The following is an 18619-nucleotide window of genomic DNA, read 5'->3' as shown; positions in this document are numbered from 1 at the left end:
TGGTGAACCCTGGGCTGCCAAAGTGGAGTGTGCCAACTTAACCACTTGGCCACGGGGCAGGCCCCTGGTATAGTTTTTTCCATGTTTCTTGCTCTTGGGTTCACCAAGCTTCTTGAATCTATGGATTTTCACTTTTCATCAATTTGGAAATCTTGTGGCTATTGTTCTGCACATATTTATTTTGTTCCCCTTCCTGCACTTGGGGATGTCCAATTACACATATGGAACTTTCCATATGTCTAAACTTTTCGAACATACGAATACAGCTATAATAACTTTAATGTCTTTGTTTGCTAATTCTAACATCTGTGTCAGTTTTGATTGATTGACAGATCTCATTGTGGGTCAAATATTCTTGCCTCTTTGCATGCCCTGTAATCTTTAATGGGATGTCAGACACTGTGAACTTCACCTTGCTTGGTGCTGAACGTATTTTTAATCCTATCTTCTTGAGCTTTGTTCTGAGATGCAGTTAAATTATCTAGAAAAGGTTTGATCCTTTTGAATCTTGCTTTTAAGATTTGTTTGGCAGGACTAGAGTAGTGTCTAATCCAGGGCTAATTATTCTCCACTGCTGAAGACTATAAGGAGCCCCTCCAAAAGTCTGTGAGGTTCTCTCTCTATAGTTCTTTCCTCTTCGGTTCTCAATTCTGCAAACTCGAGCCACCTTGGTTTCCTTGGACTCTCAGTTCTGAGCCCTCAACCCAGAGAGTCCATCAGACTCAGCCTGGTTCTCCCTCCCAGTGCCATGCCAGAAACTCTCTCGAGGAAGCAAACTGGGAGCATCCTAGAGCTTGCCTCTTTTGCCCCAAGTCTGTCATGAATCACCATCCTCTGCTGCCTGATGTTCAGTGTCTAGAAAGCTCATACATTTTGTTAAAGTTTTGAGTTTTGTCAGCCAGGAAGGTAAATACAGTTCCTGCTACTCCATCTTGGCCAGAAGCAGAAGTGTATCTCTCATTGTGGTTTTAATTTGCATTTCTCTGACAACTTATAAAGTTGAGCAACTTTTCATGTATTCACTGGCCATTGGAATATCTTCTTTTGTGAACAGCCCAATTAAGTATTCTGCCCACTTCTAGACTGGATTATCTTTGTCTTTTTGGTTGTAGGAATTCTTTATATATTCTGCATATATTCTTTTGTTTAAAGTATTGCAAACATCTTTTCCCACTTTGTGGCTTGCATTGTTAGTCTCTTAATGGTATCTTTTGAAAAACCAAAGTTTTAAATTTTCACATAGTCAAATCCATCAGCCTCTCCCCTCTACTCAATACTTTTATGTCTAATTTAAGAAATTTTTGCTCATCCAAAGATCATGAAGATATTCTCTCTCCCACGTTATCTGGCATTTCATTGTTTTACCTTTCAAATTTACATCTACAGCCACCTGATTGTTTGTTTGATACGGTATGTGGTAGCTGCCCCCTTTCCCCATTCCTGCAAATTTATATCCAACTGACCTTAGAACCATTTATTATTGTTGGATTTTCTAGATAACATCCCCTGCCTTGGTGAGACCTGACTCCAGTTTCTATTTTTTATTTTCTCTTTCTCCTTCTTTCAAGTTCTACGAAACTGATGAAAGCTCTGATCACCTTCCCAGACTCTTGACCATATCTTATAAATCACCAAATGTCACAAGCGGAAAAGCAGTTGCAAACGTCAAGCAAGTCTCTCTGTGGTCTCATTCTGCTCACATCTTGGCTGTTCTTCGATGCTCTTTAAGTATTCTTTGATGCACTTAAACAGATTTAGTTAAATCCAGGTTTTCTAGTTGTTCCCAGAAGGAACAGTACTCTGTTAAAAGTTAATCTCTTACAGCTGGAAGCCTTGCCCCTTGAACTTAAGCCGAAGCTGAACAACTTTTGATCACCCAACAGAGGCCAGGACCAGGAGTTTGAGATTCCACAGCAAGGCCTAAAACGCCTTGGTGGCAGGACCCTACATTTATAAGATTTAACATTTGGATCTCATAACATTAAAGTGATATTTTATTTTAATCCCACATTGTAATAACCCTGATTTTGTGGTATAACTTACAAATCGGCTGTGGAGAGCTGCAGCAGAACTCTAAGGAGAGGCAACACATTTGCAAAATGAAAAAAGAAATTACATATATTGTTACACAATTTGTGGTCAACCAAATATTAACTATGTTGTGAGAATAATCAAGGATAATCCCCATTGTATATATAATTTATGACATATTTAGTTAAATATTAGATTGTCTATTTTCTTGCCCACACCTAATTGCTAAGCTCTTTGGGTATCAGGCTGCCTTTACACAAAGGGATCCATTTAAATTTGACATCTTCCTAAATTAAGTCAAGAAGAGCTGCTCTTACTTGGCAATTTCCGTGACAGACTACACTTAGGAGGGCAGCCTCTCCTCCTTGCTGCTCAGCTGAAGGTAAATAGAGACAATGGCAAGATGGTCACAACTGGGACCAGCTTCTGTGTCTGTTTCCTTTTGCTGCCTCTTCCTCATTCCTTCCTCAGCCCCAACCTAAACTCGAGGGCAACCCCTCCCCCACTTTTAGTAGCTAAAAGCCCTCCAGCTTTCTACTTCCTCTAGAAAAGCTGGACTTTTCGATTGATTTTATTTCAACTAAAACTCATTCACTTTCACATGCTGTCAACTAACCACTTGCATCTCTAGCCTTTCTCCTCTTAATTGTCTGAGAAGGACGACTCCTTGTTGGAGCATGTTGTGACACACTTATGAGTGACTGCTGAGCTCCATCATCCTGATTCCTTAAACTCAGAAGCTAAGACCTTTTCCCTCTATCAGGAGATAAGCAAATGGAAGCACCATACGGAAATACACTGTGCCTGTGGGAACGTGGGGTCGTAGATATTTGCCCCTTTAAGACCCAGCAGTGCCTTCTATTACCTAACATTAAGCCCATTTCTCACAGGCACCTTTCCGAATGCCAATATTTACAGTCTATTAAAATTGTCAGTTTGGTGCCATCTGTCTCATCACTGCAATTTGGGGGATTTCTCAAAAGACAAGCTGGCAGATTTCCTCTGATGTAGATTTGGGCTGATGCCACTGAAGGATATTTCTTGATGCAAACATTAAACATTTCTGACCATACATATTCTTGATCTTGCCATGGTAGAGAATGCATTGTGGCCTCAATTTCCACAGTAGTGGTTTTCTAGTAGCCACATCAAAACAAGAAAAAATAAACAAGTGAAATTAATTTTAATGTATTTTATTTGACCTAGTATATCCAAGATATTTTCACTTCAACATGTAATTAATACAAAAATTATTAAAGAGCTATTTTACATTCTTTTCCTCATAGCAACTGAAATCAGGCGGGTATGTATATTTACAGAATACCTAAATTTGAAATTTTCATCAGAAATACTTGATCTGTATTTAAATTTCATAAAATATACAATTGCAAAAGTAGATTCACACACTCAAGTTGTTTGGGAAAATAAACTTATGTTTTCCAAAAATGGAATCAACTGTAAGTTTTAAAATTTAAATCAAGTAAAATTTATTGAAGTTAAAATTCAGTTCCTCAGTCGCCACATTTCAAGCGCTCAATAGCTAGCCAGATGTGGCTCACAGCGACCCCATTAAACAACACAAACCTAGGTGATCACAGTGAAAGTCTGCCTGTCTTTAGTAAAGCTCCATCACGGAGAAGCTTTCACTAATCATCACGTAGGGAGTGAGGGAAGAGAAAACGTGCAACCTCTTCCAGGACAAAAAGATCTTTCCAGCCACTACGAATCAGTGGCTAAAAACATCTTGACTACACAAAGTTGTCAGCTATTTTTAGGCACTGTATAACAACCTGGAAGGGCACAGAGGAGTCAACTGATGGCATTCCATCTGACTTTAACCACCACACTAATTCATTTGAAAAATACAAAAGGACGTTTTTTTTTGGGGGGGGGGGGAATCAAAGAATGTTAATATTGAATCATGTGCAATTGCAAGCCAGTTTCAAATAACTATTGCACCATGCCAATTAATCCTGCAAGGACACCTTTAAGGTTATGTTTCCATAAGCAACTACCAGAGACTTTTTACTTCTGAAGTTAAGCAGTGCCCATATCCACAGTCCTTTAGATAATCCATGCCATGGGGGGGTCAGGGTGAATTTTGGGAGGAAAATCTTCAAAACTTGACCTTACACAAGCTTACCAACAGCTAATAATTAATAGTCACTGAAGGCGTTCTCCTAGACACATCGAGTTCATCACTCTGGCATTCCAACTCAAGTGTCCTCACTTGGGAATTTCTGCTGACAGAATGGCGGTTGTAGTCATATCAGACCTCCCTGGCTGAGGAGTTCAGGCTGATCCAACGCCACAATTAACTGCAGAAACTCCCACTTTGACCAACACTCTTAAATTGAGTGCCGGTGGGTGGAGGAGGGGCGCCTGGAAGAATTCAAGTCATTCATGAGATGTCAACATGAGTTATCTGCCCACAAAGGGTAGCTTTCCCGGGGAAATTGCATTGTTATTCCACAAGCTGCAGTTGCCATGTTATCTTGGTCACACTACAGGGAGCACATTCAGGAACTGTTAGCACAAAAGGCAGAGACTGAAAAGCTGTGTGTGGTGGGCCGAAACTGATTCCAATATTGAAAAGAAGGTAAGAGAGTGTAGCAGGGCCGGGCCATTTGGCATAACTGCCAAAAAGCATTAACTATTCCATAGTAAGCAACCAAGAATTCAGAGTACGCCTTGATTTTGCAGAACCACTTCAAGGAAAGAAGCTCACTGTGGCTGTAGATGACTCAAATTCCCTTAGCAACTTCTCAGTCCTCTGCCCCAATAAGTCACTCCTGGGTGGTTACTTGCACCAAAAAGGCAGCTAAACATGTTTTCTAATAATAGACCTTTAGTAACAGTGTGATAGCACTTTATGTGAATTTGAATTGTTGAAAGTTTAATTAATGGAACAAATCTCAATGAAACCACACTTTGAGCACAACTGAGATATATAAATCTCAAAATTTAAAAATATATCAAAAATCTAATCATTTCAAAGCTGGCAGGTCAGGAGAGCTATAAACCGCATTCATTTACACTGTAGCCACATGGCCAGACCCACTTAGCTGGTAAGCAGAAATACCCAGCTCCTTTTGTTAGCATGGTGTAGACACCCCTGTTGTTGGCATTAATGAGCACAGCTAGGAGCAATTTTGGAGATCTCTGTGCTGTGACCTTAACATTCAGGCCTCATTATAATTTAAAATGGTTTTAATGTCTTATATAATGTAGGCATTCATTAAGGGAGTGGTAGTAGTGCTGGCACTCAGAAATGTACCTGAAATTTGGAGACTTAGAACTTACGATTAAAATACTAGGAATGAGGTAGGCGAGGGGACTACTACAAGGTCACACTGGCATTAGAGAAAGGGACACTCTAAAATACTGAAGTGATGCTATGAAAATAAAAAGAATGACTTAACTGGTACACTTCTGAAGTTTATATATTAAAAAAAACTCATCCTGTAAATTAGGAAGGATAATGAAAAAAAAAGTTGGCATCAGGGATGCATGAACCTGTGAGCCAACATGTTGTCTAGCTAAGGCATGAAGCATTGACGATTTGAAAGGAGGTAAAGAGAATTGGTGACAAGGAAATGTTGAATGATCTCAAGCACCAACCTAGGACTTCACTTAAGGACAAAGAGGCATTGGGTATGTGCCTGTTCTAAAGACAGCACGCAGGGGTTAGGACAGGTTGGTCCCTCCAGGGCTTGGTAAGACACATCTCAACCCCTTATGCTCATCTACCTCCTGACTGCCCTGCTATGGAAAGTACCATAGAGGGAGGAGAGGAGAGATGGCCATCCTCAGCTCAGAGGGGGATCTTTATTGCTTTTCCTCACTCCTTGTGGGGAAGGTGAAGGAATGTTCTTCCAACCTCCACCCTTAAGTTATCAAGTGTGAAGAGTTGGAGAATCATCATTGAAACCATGGGTGCCTGCGGGAAGTGAATCTGTGATGTGTCCCTTGTTTGGACATCTGCTTAGGTGGAAAAAGGAGGCAGAAGATGGAATCAGATAGCTGATTACACTGCCCAGGGTGAGAACTGGAAAAGATGAGAGAGTGGGCTCTGCAATTTATCTCCTGTGGGAGGTTCCCCTTATGCCCCGAGGACTTGCACATGTGTTCCACAAGAGACCCAACGTGAGGATGCTCGCTGTTGAGAGTGAAGATCAACAGTCACTGCCGGCCAGAGAAGCAGGAACAAGCACTAAGAAAGGGCAAGGACTGACAGATGACACCCCTACGCCCTCTCCATGAGAAATGTGTAGGGACGAGGACTAAAAGAATTGACTCCTGCCCAACTCCAAGTTAATTATGTGACAGCCTGGCCTTAACACAGAGGTGGATTGGAATTTTAAACTAGACCTTGTTGAGTTGCTTTTGGTTTATTTATTTATTAATAAGAAAAATGAACCAGGGTGTTACAATACCTACCCAAGACGTTACAAAAGGGTCTGCTACTCAGTGCAAAGAAATTCAGCAGTGGGGCACATTAGAGATTAATAACTGTAGAAAAATAACACTGTTTCATGTCTACATTCTGCATAATTAACACTATTCAATAAATCAGTCACGTGTTTATTGTATTTAAAGAATATAATTAAAAGAAAAAGAATGTTATTTTAGTTACAGATTTATGCATCTCTCTTCTAATCTATATATTGAATACTCAGAATTCTAAGTATTTCGTATTTGAAAGTCTGTAGGCACATGTACCTGGAATAGAATATGACACTATCTCATACAATCACCCCCAGCAGAGGGCCCAGTGCCTGCCGGTCATGAGGATGTCCCCAGATTACTGAAGCATAAGTCTGGTTATGACTGCTGTGTTTGTAGCTGGTGAAAAAACAAAAACAAAAACCCACACCCAAAGCATCCATTTGTGTGTTACATAAATGAGAGATGGCTATACTGGGTTCTGGTCAATCTAATCAGAGGGATTCTATTTACAAAGTCATCTGGGAGTGAGCATGAATATACGAAACAGTACCTGAGTGGTGACCCTGAAAACATCGCCCACGTTGACTAATGACTCTGTTATTAATAGCAAGACTGCACTCGTATTATCAACAGCAAGAATAGCCATCCAACCAAATTATGTTCAAAGAGAAATGACGAATGAAAGAGAAAAAAATCAAGATAAATACTATGCCCAAAAAAACAGCAGAATTTAGGAAACTGTAGTATGAAGAGACACATACTCCAAAAATGATGGCATAAAAATATCTAGGGAAGGAACATGGACACAAATCCACAACGACAAAGCACAACCTTCAGCTGTGAAGTAATCTTACACACAGTCGACTGTAGGAGCAAGCGCCTGTGTCAGCTGTAACAACTGTACCATCTAAATGGATGTGAACAAACAAATAGATGTAAGTGAAAGGCGACATCCTCTAAACGATTAAAGGCAGCAGGGCTTTGGGATTTGTACAAAGTTTGTCTCTGATCTGAGCTCTTAGATTACAAAATGTAACAGCTGCTTTTATTTGCTTCATATATTGTCATAGGCGGTATGTTATTTTTGTACAGGTAGGGGAAAATTAGAGGGTTAGGTAGAGGATGAGCTTGAAATTATACCAGTCTACGTCTGAGAGCTCTGAACACTAGTCCAACTTATTAATTACGAAGGTTATTCTGGAGTCAAGGTTGTAGCAAGGAGACATCAGCCATGATCTTGTTCCTAGTGACCTGCTCTCCCCTAGGAAAGCAAACCAGGCAATGCATGCTCCAGCCCTCGCCCCAGAATTCTAGGGGATTTGGAGCCAATGTTTCCTCCATTCCTTCTTGCAGGGCCCCAAGCCGTGTACATTTGATATCTTTTCCCTTTACTGAGAACCAGGCGGTTACCTTTCTAGTTCCTTTTGTAGCGCCTCTGACATCCCTCTGTTGCTGAATTAGGAGTTTTTATTGCAGATTTTCTAGCTTCTGGAACACGTGACACAGTAGGTGGCATTTGACAATGATAGAGAAACTGACATTTTCTAGCTAATATAGTATAATATGAGACTTTCAAAAAGTATTACCTGTTTAGGCTGAGCTCCCTTTGAGAGAATGTCAAGTAAGTCTGCGGAAGAGATGAAATAGAAGCGCGGAAAAGCCACACGCTTGGTTTCCAGGTATTCAGCAAGAGCTTTTTCACAAAGAGAAAGCCTACATGAATGAAAAATCTTTTTAAGCATATCTTGTGCATTCAGTTATTAAAACATCAACAAAACAAAATCCAGCTCCTCTCATCTGTCCATTCATTACAATAAATAAATAAACCAGCTCACTGTTTAACAGGCAGCCTCTCTCCTCTCTGACACCATCATTTTGCTTGTGACTAATATATAAGTCATGCCAAGTGGGAGGAGATCTCACACACACACACACACACACACACCATTAGTTGAGGCTAAATATAGCTCAGACTTCAGTTGATGTCACTCATCACTTTTCTTAATGACACTCCTAATCAGCAGGGAGAAGACTAGGTTTGGCATCACTCAACCTGAGCACAAAATGCATTAGTTAAGATGTAATTGGGTTAAGGTCTTCCTTTTCCCACTTAATGTCTACAAAACACAAGTGGCTTCAACTCTCTCTGGTGTTCAGAGGAGTCATGAGATCCAGAATCCTTTCTACTTTATCGTTCTAAGCAGAGCAGAGATGACCCATAGGCAGAGCCTCAAAACCCTCAAAGATCACTGACTATGAAATAATTAACTCCTGTGGAAATTCACCCTTTAAAAATTATGGCCAACTTTATCTCAGAAAAACTTCCAGATTATGAAATAATTTTGCTTATATATGTTTTTATCTAGCGCTCTCCTCTACCTCGCCATAAAAAGTGATCACAATTCTGCATGAAGTTCTTCTTTCAGTGGCTTACCTGCCCATTTTTAATCAAAAGCCAGAAGTCTTATGACACTAGCTGTTGTAGAATTATGTGCGAAAATTACAACTGGCTCTTAAGATAAGGATTTCAAAAGTACAAACATGCTCTCTAAAGATAATTTCTAGGATAATTAAACAAAATAAAGGACTTAAAATAACAGTACAATTCCAGTTCCCAGTCTATCGTAGATGCTTAATAAATATTTGCAGGATAGCTTGATAAAACCATTGTTGATTCCTTTGACCATAAGATATTCTCATTTTACTATTATGATAGTCCTTTTGGAAAACAGAAATATATTTGGATTTATTTACATTAGCTCACAATATTTATGCACCACCTAATATGTACCAGGCCACTAGACAACCATGAGTAAAATTATAAAATAATTTAGTAGAGGTTGTACCTACAATAACATGATGTTAGATACTATTAGGGACTTGAAAGAAATCTCATAAAATTATAACAAATTGATCACTTTATAGTTTTATTCTTACCTGTACTGTAAATCTTTAAGTTTTTCATAGAGATTAGGTCTGCATGTTGCTTCTATAACATTCTTTATTTTAGCTGTCTTGAACATTAACTCCTGTGTGAAAGTACAACATGGAGCCACTGATGTTAGAAATGAAATTTTCATCCATTTTGGGAATTAAAAAACGAACAACAAACAAACTACGAGAAAGCAGAGTTAAAGACATCTAACACCATGTCTGTTCACTTCTGTTTTTAAACTTTTAGATGAAGACCAAAAACAAAGTATAACCACATAGTTTTTATCAAAATAAATTCAACGGGCATAACCACCATCCTGGGTCCACATAGAATTTCTCTCTTCTAAACCAAACAAAAAAAAGAATAAAGAGAGAGAGAACCCAGAATCTTAAAGAGTACGTTCACTTATGAAGATGAGATGAATACTAAACAATTTATCTGTTCTTTCCTCCTTAACAGTCAAACAAAATAGAATTCCTCTGGGTGTTCTGCTTTAGGCAGAAAGGAGAAAATATTTAATCCCCATTTCTATATAAAAAGCTATAGTCATTATTCTTTGCTGAAAGTCTCTCATATCATTTATCACTAGTATGTGTACATCTCCATGGGTTCTCTATGGCTCTTAGGAAACAAACAAACAAATAACTGATAGTATTACTTTGTTACTGGCTTTTCCTCCTCAGTTTTTCCCTAATGAAGATGATTCTACCCACCTGCAGGCTTGGGCAATCTACGGCCCATGGGAAACATCTGGCTGCTGCCTGTTTTTGTACAGCCCAAAGCTAAGAATGGTTTTTACATTTTTAACTGGTTGGAAAAAAATCAAAAGCAGTATAATATTTTGTGACATAGGAAAATTCTATGAAATTCAAGTTTCAGTGTCTATAAACAAAGTTTTTTCGGAGCAGAGCCACACCCACTTGTTATGCAGTGTCTAAGTTTCCTTTTCCACTACAGTGGCAGCACTGAATTGTGACAGAGACCATATAAAACTGCAAGTCTAAAAATATTTACTATCTGACCCTTCACAGAACAAGTTTCCTGACCCCCATTTCCTGAAATGCAAAAATACATTATCATAAATACAATACCCCAAATCACGTCTCTTTACAAGATTTCCGTATTGTTTGGAAAACCTTGCTAAGATAGAAAACTGTCTTCTACAAACCTTAAATTCAGCATCTACTCCATCGAACCTTCTAGCATCTTTCACAAGCTGGATTCGAATATCTTCTGAACAAGCAAAGATGCTTTCCAGGTGAGACCAAGTTCTCTGGACTTCCATCCAAGTAAAGATGACTGAATCTGCTATGTTTAGTTTATTTTGCCAGCTTAGGACTTGCTCAATGAAATATTCCACATACTTGCTTTGAAGCAGAGTCTGCAACTGAACCTGAAAGAAAGGCAAACAATTTTAAGCAACAGCTAAAGGGGTAAGTACTGCGAGAGAAGAACCATACCTATTCTGTTCATTGCTGAATTCCTAGGCCCCAGCATGGAATACGTGGAACAGACATTCAGTAAGTACTGGCTAAATGAGTGAATTAAAGGCATTAAATATTCATATTAATATTTTTTCCAAAAGAGAAAAGATAAATATAAGCAACTGCATTTAATACTAATGCCTACAAGACGACTATGCATCTCTTTGTAGGCAGGAAAAAGTATTGTGAGCCAGGACGCAGCTTTAGGAATTACACTTCATTCTTTCATCCTCTCTCACTCTCCCTCATCCTGGCCTACTAATCATTCCAACAGTGTGGGTCTTTTTTTCCTTTTCCACAAATGAAAAAATATAATAAACTTCCCTCCAGCTTCCATTTCCTGCCCCTTCAGTTTACCACCAAGCTTTGCAGCTCTCTCAGCACGGAGGCTTGCTCCCACACCATGCAGTGTGGCCAGCACTTACAACCATTCTCACACTGACATCTCAGAAAGTCATGGAGTAGAATAGCCTTTCCTCATTCGCCTCCAACTCAAGTATTTAATTCATTTGACTCTTCTTTTTTCCCCCAGCTTTATTGAGGTATTATTGACATATAATATTTGATAAGTTTAAGGTGTACAACATGATGATCTGATACACATACATCGTGAAATGGTTATCACAATAAGGTTAGTGAACACCTCCATCCCCACGCAATTACCTTTTTAGTGTGTGTATGGTGATAACATTTAAGATCTACTCGCTTAAGCTTCAAGTATATAATACAGTATTGTTACAGGCACCGTGCTGTACATTAGATCCTCAGAACTTCTTCATCTTATATCTGGAACTTTATACCCTTTGACCAACATCTCCTCACCTACCCCACTCCCCAGCCCCAAGCAATCACGATTCTACTCTTGTTTCTTTGAGTTCAGCTTTGAGTTCCATATACAGTGAGAACATACACTATTTGTCCTTCTCTGACTTACCTCACTTAGCTTAATGCCCTCAAGATCCATCCACGTTAGCGCAAAAGGCAGGATTTCCTTCTTTCTTATGGCTGAATAAAAGGTGTATATATACCACCTTTTTCTATTCATTCATCCATCAATGGACACTTACGTTGTTTCCATGACATGTGACTCTTCTTTAGGGGAAAAACTTATCCCATAGGTTCTATCATATGGCAATATCCCTTTTCTACTATTTTGCTGACCACTCTCTCTGTGTCTCCTTTATGTCTCCACCTCTTGTTCACCAAATGCAGCCTTTTCCGAGGCTCTATTCTCAGTCGACCTATCTTCTTTACCTCTCATTATCTAGCTTATCAATTGTCAAGATACCAACAACGACCTCCCAACCTACAGTTCTAGACTGAACCTCCATGCTGAGCTCTGGGTCTGACTTTCCACCTTTACATAAACGTCCCTCACTCTAAAATAATAGAGCGCTTTCTCTGTAGCTCAGATTCTTTTCCTAAGCGCCTTATATCTAATAATAACAACACTACTGTTATTATTTCCTCTGAATAGTTTCTATCTTTTATCTTTCTTATCTCTCATGTCCAAAGAGAGGCCAACTCACAACCTTAGAATTCAAGACCATATATGCTGTGCTCTGGACTGTCTCTCCAGCCTTATTTTATTTTATTTTTTTTTTAAGATTTTATTTTTCCTTTTTCTCCCCGAAGCCCCCCGGTACATAGTCGTATATTCTTCGTTGTGGGTCCTTCTAGTTGTGGCATGTGGGACGCTGCCTCAGCGTGGTTTGACGAGCAGTGCCATGTCCGCGCCCAGGATTCGAACCAATGAAACACTGGGCCGCCTGCAGCGGAGTGTGCGAACTTAACCACTCGGCCACGGGGCCAGCCCCTCTCCAGCCTTATTTTTTATTATTCCCATAAAGAAAAAGCTATATTCTAAGGAAACTACACTCTTAAAATTACCTCTGAATGGCAGGTACTTTCTGGCATTCCAAGATGCTACCAACATTGCCTCCATTGCCTGTAACCCCCTTTTCTGACCGCCATTCTTTGTTGAACAAAGTTCAGCACAAGCAGCATCACCTTACAAGGCCCTCCCTGAGTCCTTCACCCTCCCCATCAAGAGCCTCTGCCTCTTCTTAGACCCTTGGAGCCCTTCTACCTGTCTCCCTGCTCAATGCAACCTCCTTGAGAACAAGTGTTCATACCTTTTGATCCCACAGGGTACCATGCCTGGAGCTAGGTACAAGCAGACACCCAATGAACGAATAAATAAATTTTAAGTATTGGAACTTGGAAAATGTCTAAAATCATAAAAGAGAAAAATCTGTAATAAAAATATCAATCTTACTTGGTTGTGCTCTAGAGTTTCAAAAAGTTGTTCATCAGACTTTAGTAATGGAATGCCCGTCCGATAGTGAACTTCATAAGAGAACTCCATGGTTTCCCAGGTCTGACTGATTTCTGCAATAACCTAGTAAACGGCATTAAGTTATGTGCACAGAAGTTTAACTTAGGGCCAATATCCAGGCTATGAATCTGGAATTTAAGAAACTTTTTACAATTTTTTAAAAAACAGTGATATCAAATATTATAGGCCTAATTTTTTTTCCTCCAAATAATTTACGGTGATGAGGTTTAGAGAATGGATTCCATTACATAAAAGGAAGAAGCATCCCACCAGTATCAAATTTCCTTTGGATCCAAGTTTCAGATCCTTCACTGAAACAGAATGCTAGAGCAGGAAGGGACTTCAAAGGCACAGCTTTGACAGACATCTACGAATCAGCTCGAGGAACAGACAGTGCTCTGAACGCCTGAATGCGAAGCCCAGTCCCCGTGTGAAGCAGGGTAAGTTAACTACCTCTCCGTACCTCAGTTTCCTCATCTGCAAAATAGGAATAAAATTACCTACCACAGAGAATCAACGACTTAATAACAACAAGGCGCTTGGAGCAGTGCTTGCTACAAAGTAAATGAAAAAAGTTTTCCGCTGTCATCATCAACTGGGCCAACCCTCTTGGTTTACACATTTACTGGGACTTAGAAGGATTCAGTTTCCTGCCCAAGTCACACACTAACCAGCGGCAGAGAACAAACTGGGACCCCTGTGTCTCCACCCCCAGGCCTGAGGCCTTCTGAGTCTGCTTAGGTGCTAGTGCACAGGAGGCAGCCCGCGGACTCCACACCTTTTCAGTTCCCAGTTCTTTCACAGCTTTGTCCACAATGCTTCGGACGTCCTCTTCCACTTGATGCAACCGCAGTGCTAACAAATCGGCCAAAGTTGTGGCTTCGTTGATTGAAAATTTGACCTAATTAGGAAGAAAAAAGGGCAGAATTTATATTCTACATATATTAATGCTTCCTTTTACCTAATGGCCAGAGGAATGAATCATAGCCAAATAGAGTGAAGTCAGCTGCTGAGTCCATCTCGTCCATCTCGTTCTGAAAGGTGGGGACAATCAAAGCTATTGCTTCTTACCTCACAATGACTGAGGCATCACCCACCAGAAGGGGAAGCCAAGGCTGAGGCCACATTCACACGACACTAGTTTCTTTTGTTTCATATCCTTCCTTTGTCAGCTCATTTCTTATCTCCTTGCCACAAGACCCATTTTTAAAGAGAACCACGTTGTTCATTTATTATAATTTGGTTGAAATCCCAGGAATCAGGGAGTAGCTCATTTGTCTTTTCTTCCTAACGTACTCTATTCACTGAACAGAACTCCCAGTTGTTCCGTGATTTAACCTAGTTTTAGCACTAATTTAATCTTAGCTCTTTGGCAAAAACTCTTCTTACTCATAGTGTCATTATTCATATTTACCACAGGAAAAAATAATTCATATTGATCTCCCCGCCATCTTGTTGACCCCCCCGCCCCACCAACCCCAGTAATAGCTAAGAAGCTCTCAGCTCTTGCTAAGTGCCCAAACTCATCCATGTCCCTCACTAAAGAAGAGCTGACCCCTCCTTGTGGCAGCAGGAAAGCCATTTCCTTTCTCACTGCTGCTAAGAATATCCAGCCCCCGCTTCTTTGAGGCTGCAGTGCTCCCTGGCTCTCCCCAACCTGTAACACTGCTTGTTGCCATCTGCCTCTCTGCGTGGGGTGACTCCATATCCCTGTTGGCCCGGGACTGAGAGATGCAAGACTTTCAGGGCTAAAACGTGGAAAATCCAGAGCAAACCAGATGAGCTGGTCTCCTATCTCTGCATCGCTTTTGACCTCGCTCCAGAGCTGATAGGGACCAGGCAGCCAGCTCTGTCTTAGAGAAAGAATGACCCGGGATGCATCATGGGGCCACTCTGATTAGTTATGCAGTTGGTGCCTGAACATAGACACTCAGCCCTGGTGACAACTGGAGGTTGAATCTAGCAGCTGCTCTGATGCCCCGGGACAGCCTGGAGGAAGTGCTTCTTCTAAAATGATCTGCCAGAGAAGGTGCCTTTTTCTAGCTTGCAGAAAGGCATGATACAGGCTAGAGACTGCAGTGAGGAGAAATTTCATTGGAGGAAATGTGAGGAGGGAGCAAGTGGGGCACACAGTCTGCTGCATACTGAGAGAGTCAATAAAACTTTTCTGGATGAATAAATTAATCCATTACAAAGTCTAAATATACAATGTCTAAGAGGCTCTGTGGAAAGTATTATAACGATAGCAGGTTCAAGGACCATTTATTGAGCACTTACTACATGCTAGGTCTCTCTCTGTTTAGAATCTTACCTCTAACTTATTCACTAAGCATGCCTGGGAAGCATTATAGCACTGTTTTTATTTCATAGAAGGGGCATTTAAGATATGGAGAGCAGGGAACTTGCCCAAGATCCCAGGGTTACTAAGTGTTAAGGTTGGACCAATAAAGTTCAGGACATCCCCACTTCACCAAGCAACCCCTTTCCTCTGTTTCTCCACTCTTCAAACTTGGTCTTCAAATCATGAGAGCCTTTCTGCACAATGTGTGCCTTGAGAAAACACACACATCAAACTGCCTTTTACCTATTTTAAACTCATAAAGGTCACCTTCCCTGACAAATAAAGTCTAAGCTTGGTATATTTGCTCTTAAATGGATGTAGAAAGTCAAGAAAATATAACCTCAAGTGGCATGGAGGCATGAGAAAAATCATTTTATATTTTGCAATAAACTCAAACCCATCAAAAGAATCCACCCCACTATTAAATGAATGGTGCGGGGGGATCATGATTCCAGAATTCTCTCTCTTCCTCAATTCATTTCTATACCCTCTGATCGTCTCCACAATAGTAAGATTCTTTGCAGCCATGTTATACCCTATAAAATGCCTTCACATGATCTCACTTGATCCTTACAAGATCCTCTGATGTACGAGAGCAGATCGCATCCCTTTCATTTTAACAGTAAAAAACAATAAAACGGAGGTGGTCTTAGTGAGTTCAGGCTGCTATAACAGAATACTATAGACTGGGTGGCTGAAACAACAAATATTTATTTCTCACAGTTCTGGAGGCCGGAAGTTTGAGAGCATAGTGCCAGCGTGATCAAGTTCTCAGTGAAGGCCTCTTCTTGGTTTACAAACGTCTGTCTTCTTGTTGTATCCTCACGTGTCTGAGAGTGGAAAGCTCTGGTCTTTTCATCCCCTTATAAGGGCCCCGGTGCCATTCACAGGGCTCCACTCTCATGACCTAATTATCTCCCAAAGGCCCCACCTCTAAACACCATCACACTGGGAATTTAGGCTTCAACTGATGAATTTTAGGGGAACGTTGAGTCCATAGCAGGGGGCTAAAACTAGGATCTTTGCAGGTTCAGTCTGAGGATCCTATCTCAAGGAGCTCGACCTCTCCCATTTGACCAGAGACCCCTTCACAAATCCCACTTCATCCCAGATGAATGATGTAAACCAAGGAACAACACCTCACAGTCACAAGAACATTCGACTAATGAGACCCGGGAAACTCACCCCAACAGCCTTCATCAGCTGGTGCCAATGCCTGTCTCTGAGGGCAGGGCTCTGTAACTCTGCGACGGCTCTCAGTGAGGTCATCATGTCCTTCACCATGCCTTCCAGGCCTGCATAAGCATCCCAGACACGGACTTCCTTGTCTAGTGACCAGATTTCCTAAAGAAAAGTGAAAAAAAAAAACAAAAAACAGATTCCCAGATAGAATACATTTTATAATTTGCCTCCTTTGAAAGCATCAATATATATTTCCTTGGATTAGGGAAGAGAATAAAAGCATTTAAGCTGCTAGATTAAGGACTGAAACCAGAGACACTGAAAAGGACCCACTCACTCTCACACACATTACGAATCCACTACGTACAAGCTGCTCGTGTACACTGGTTTCTTATTCACAGGCTCTAACTTGGATGTCCCTTGAGGAAACCCATGGGACAGTAAATGTAATAGAGTTTCCAGGAAATGTACAATCAAGAGTGTTTCCTCTAGAAACATAACTAAGTGGAAAACTGAGATTATCTGGATTACTAAGACCTTCCTCTGAAGCCCTGATTTCAAATGGTAGCCTTGAAACGTCAGTTACCTTTGAGTTATTGTTCCTTGGAACTTAAATATTTCATCTGAAGACATGTCAAACAGGGCTCTTGACTTGGCTGTGTTCTTGGCTCATGGAACATCAAGAATGTGAATGAGAAAACCCATAATAAAACAACAATCTTAGCAGAAAGAAAAGGACAAAGCCACTTGTTTAAAAAAATAAAAAAGCTTCAGCTGAGAGTGTGGGTCAAACTGTCTCTCTGAAGTGGGATAATCCGATGTTGAGGAGATAAGTAGGGAATGAGCACAGAAACGAGACACGGTGACCTCATGACAAAAGAATGATGGGACTTCTTAGTTAGGGTCCATGGGACCACAGCATTATGAGAGAAAAAACTGGGAAGAGCTGGTAGGAGTTGAGCATGGAACTGAGTCGGGGCAAGGATGTTCTGAGGTGAGAAGAAGGCCAAAGACCCTGCCGCTTTTTAACTGTCTTTCACGGCGAGGCATTTTGGCTTTATCCAAAGAGGTTCTACTCCTTTCAGAGGGCATATGGCTGTGAGGACTATACCTCAAAGCACCAGATTCCAACAAGCCCAGGTCTGTTATCTTGAGCTCCCTTGGGATACAGAGTAAGCAGTTAGAACAAAGATCATAGTATTCCATAGAAATCCACAAGAGGCATTCTCCAATTAGTCACCCCAAATTCCAGAACCAAAGGGTACTTTTGAAGAGACAAAATGCTTATGGTTGTCAATGAAGAAATTCAAAATCTTTCATAAGCCTAAGCCCTCAGCCCTGATACTCTTCATGTTGCCCTCTATTCAGACAGCCACAGGAAGCTCATGATTATTGTTGCCACTCATCAATTCATTAGTCCTAATATGCTTTTATCCACTCATTCACAGAAAGGCAGGCTTGATTAGAAGTGCAACTGGCTGAGAGTGAAAAAAATACTGCTCATATCATCCTGTTGGAAGTAAATAAGGACACACAGCCCGAAACACCCGTTACTAGGTTAGGGAAGATGGAAGGAGGTGGTGCCGAGAAAGATAAATTGTTGTAATAGACAGTTATGGAACTTGCCTTGGCAAACCTTCTGAGCTCTACATCCATCTGTTCCACATTAATCTGTCTCCACTGGGTTTTAGTCCAATTATCAATGCTTGTCTGAAAACGTACGAGCAGATAAAAGCGTCAACAACATTTGGTGAAAGCAAGTCTCCTCAGCAAAATATACAAACTGATGATACAGGGACTCTCTCATGCAGTGGGAAGTCAATTACTTAAATATTAACTGCACTTGTCAAAACTTCCCT

At 40.6% G+C, this 18619-nt stretch overlaps 1 protein-coding gene across 9 annotated transcripts in view; it reads right to left on the bottom strand.

Moving 5' to 3' along the window:
- Positions 1-18619, bottom strand: part of DNAH11 (dynein axonemal heavy chain 11) — a 295517-nt gene that overhangs the window by 214054 nt on the left and 62844 nt on the right. For all 9 annotated transcript variants that reach the window (XR_011503420.1, XR_011503427.1, XR_011503430.1 and 6 more), the window contains exons 22-28: positions 18387-18470; positions 16764-16922; positions 14016-14138; positions 13178-13300; positions 10584-10808; positions 9418-9509; positions 8067-8193 (exon numbers count right to left, since the gene is read on the bottom strand). Coding sequence is in view for 6 of the 9 variants with exons in the window: in XM_070510015.1 (XP_070366116.1) it covers positions 8067-8193; positions 9418-9509; positions 10584-10808; positions 13178-13300; positions 14016-14138; positions 16764-16922; positions 18387-18470 (933 nt within the window). In the remaining 3 variants the exon portion in view is untranslated. The remainder of the gene's footprint in view (positions 1-8066; positions 8194-9417; positions 9510-10583; positions 10809-13177; positions 13301-14015; positions 14139-16763; positions 16923-18386; positions 18471-18619) is intronic.

Source organism: Equus asinus, chromosome 1, assembly GCF_041296235.1.
Source record: "Equus asinus isolate D_3611 breed Donkey chromosome 1, EquAss-T2T_v2, whole genome shotgun sequence".
NCBI classification, from domain to species: Eukaryota; Metazoa; Chordata; class Mammalia; order Perissodactyla; family Equidae; genus Equus; species Equus asinus.
This window is presented reverse-complemented; position numbering and strand designations above follow the sequence as displayed.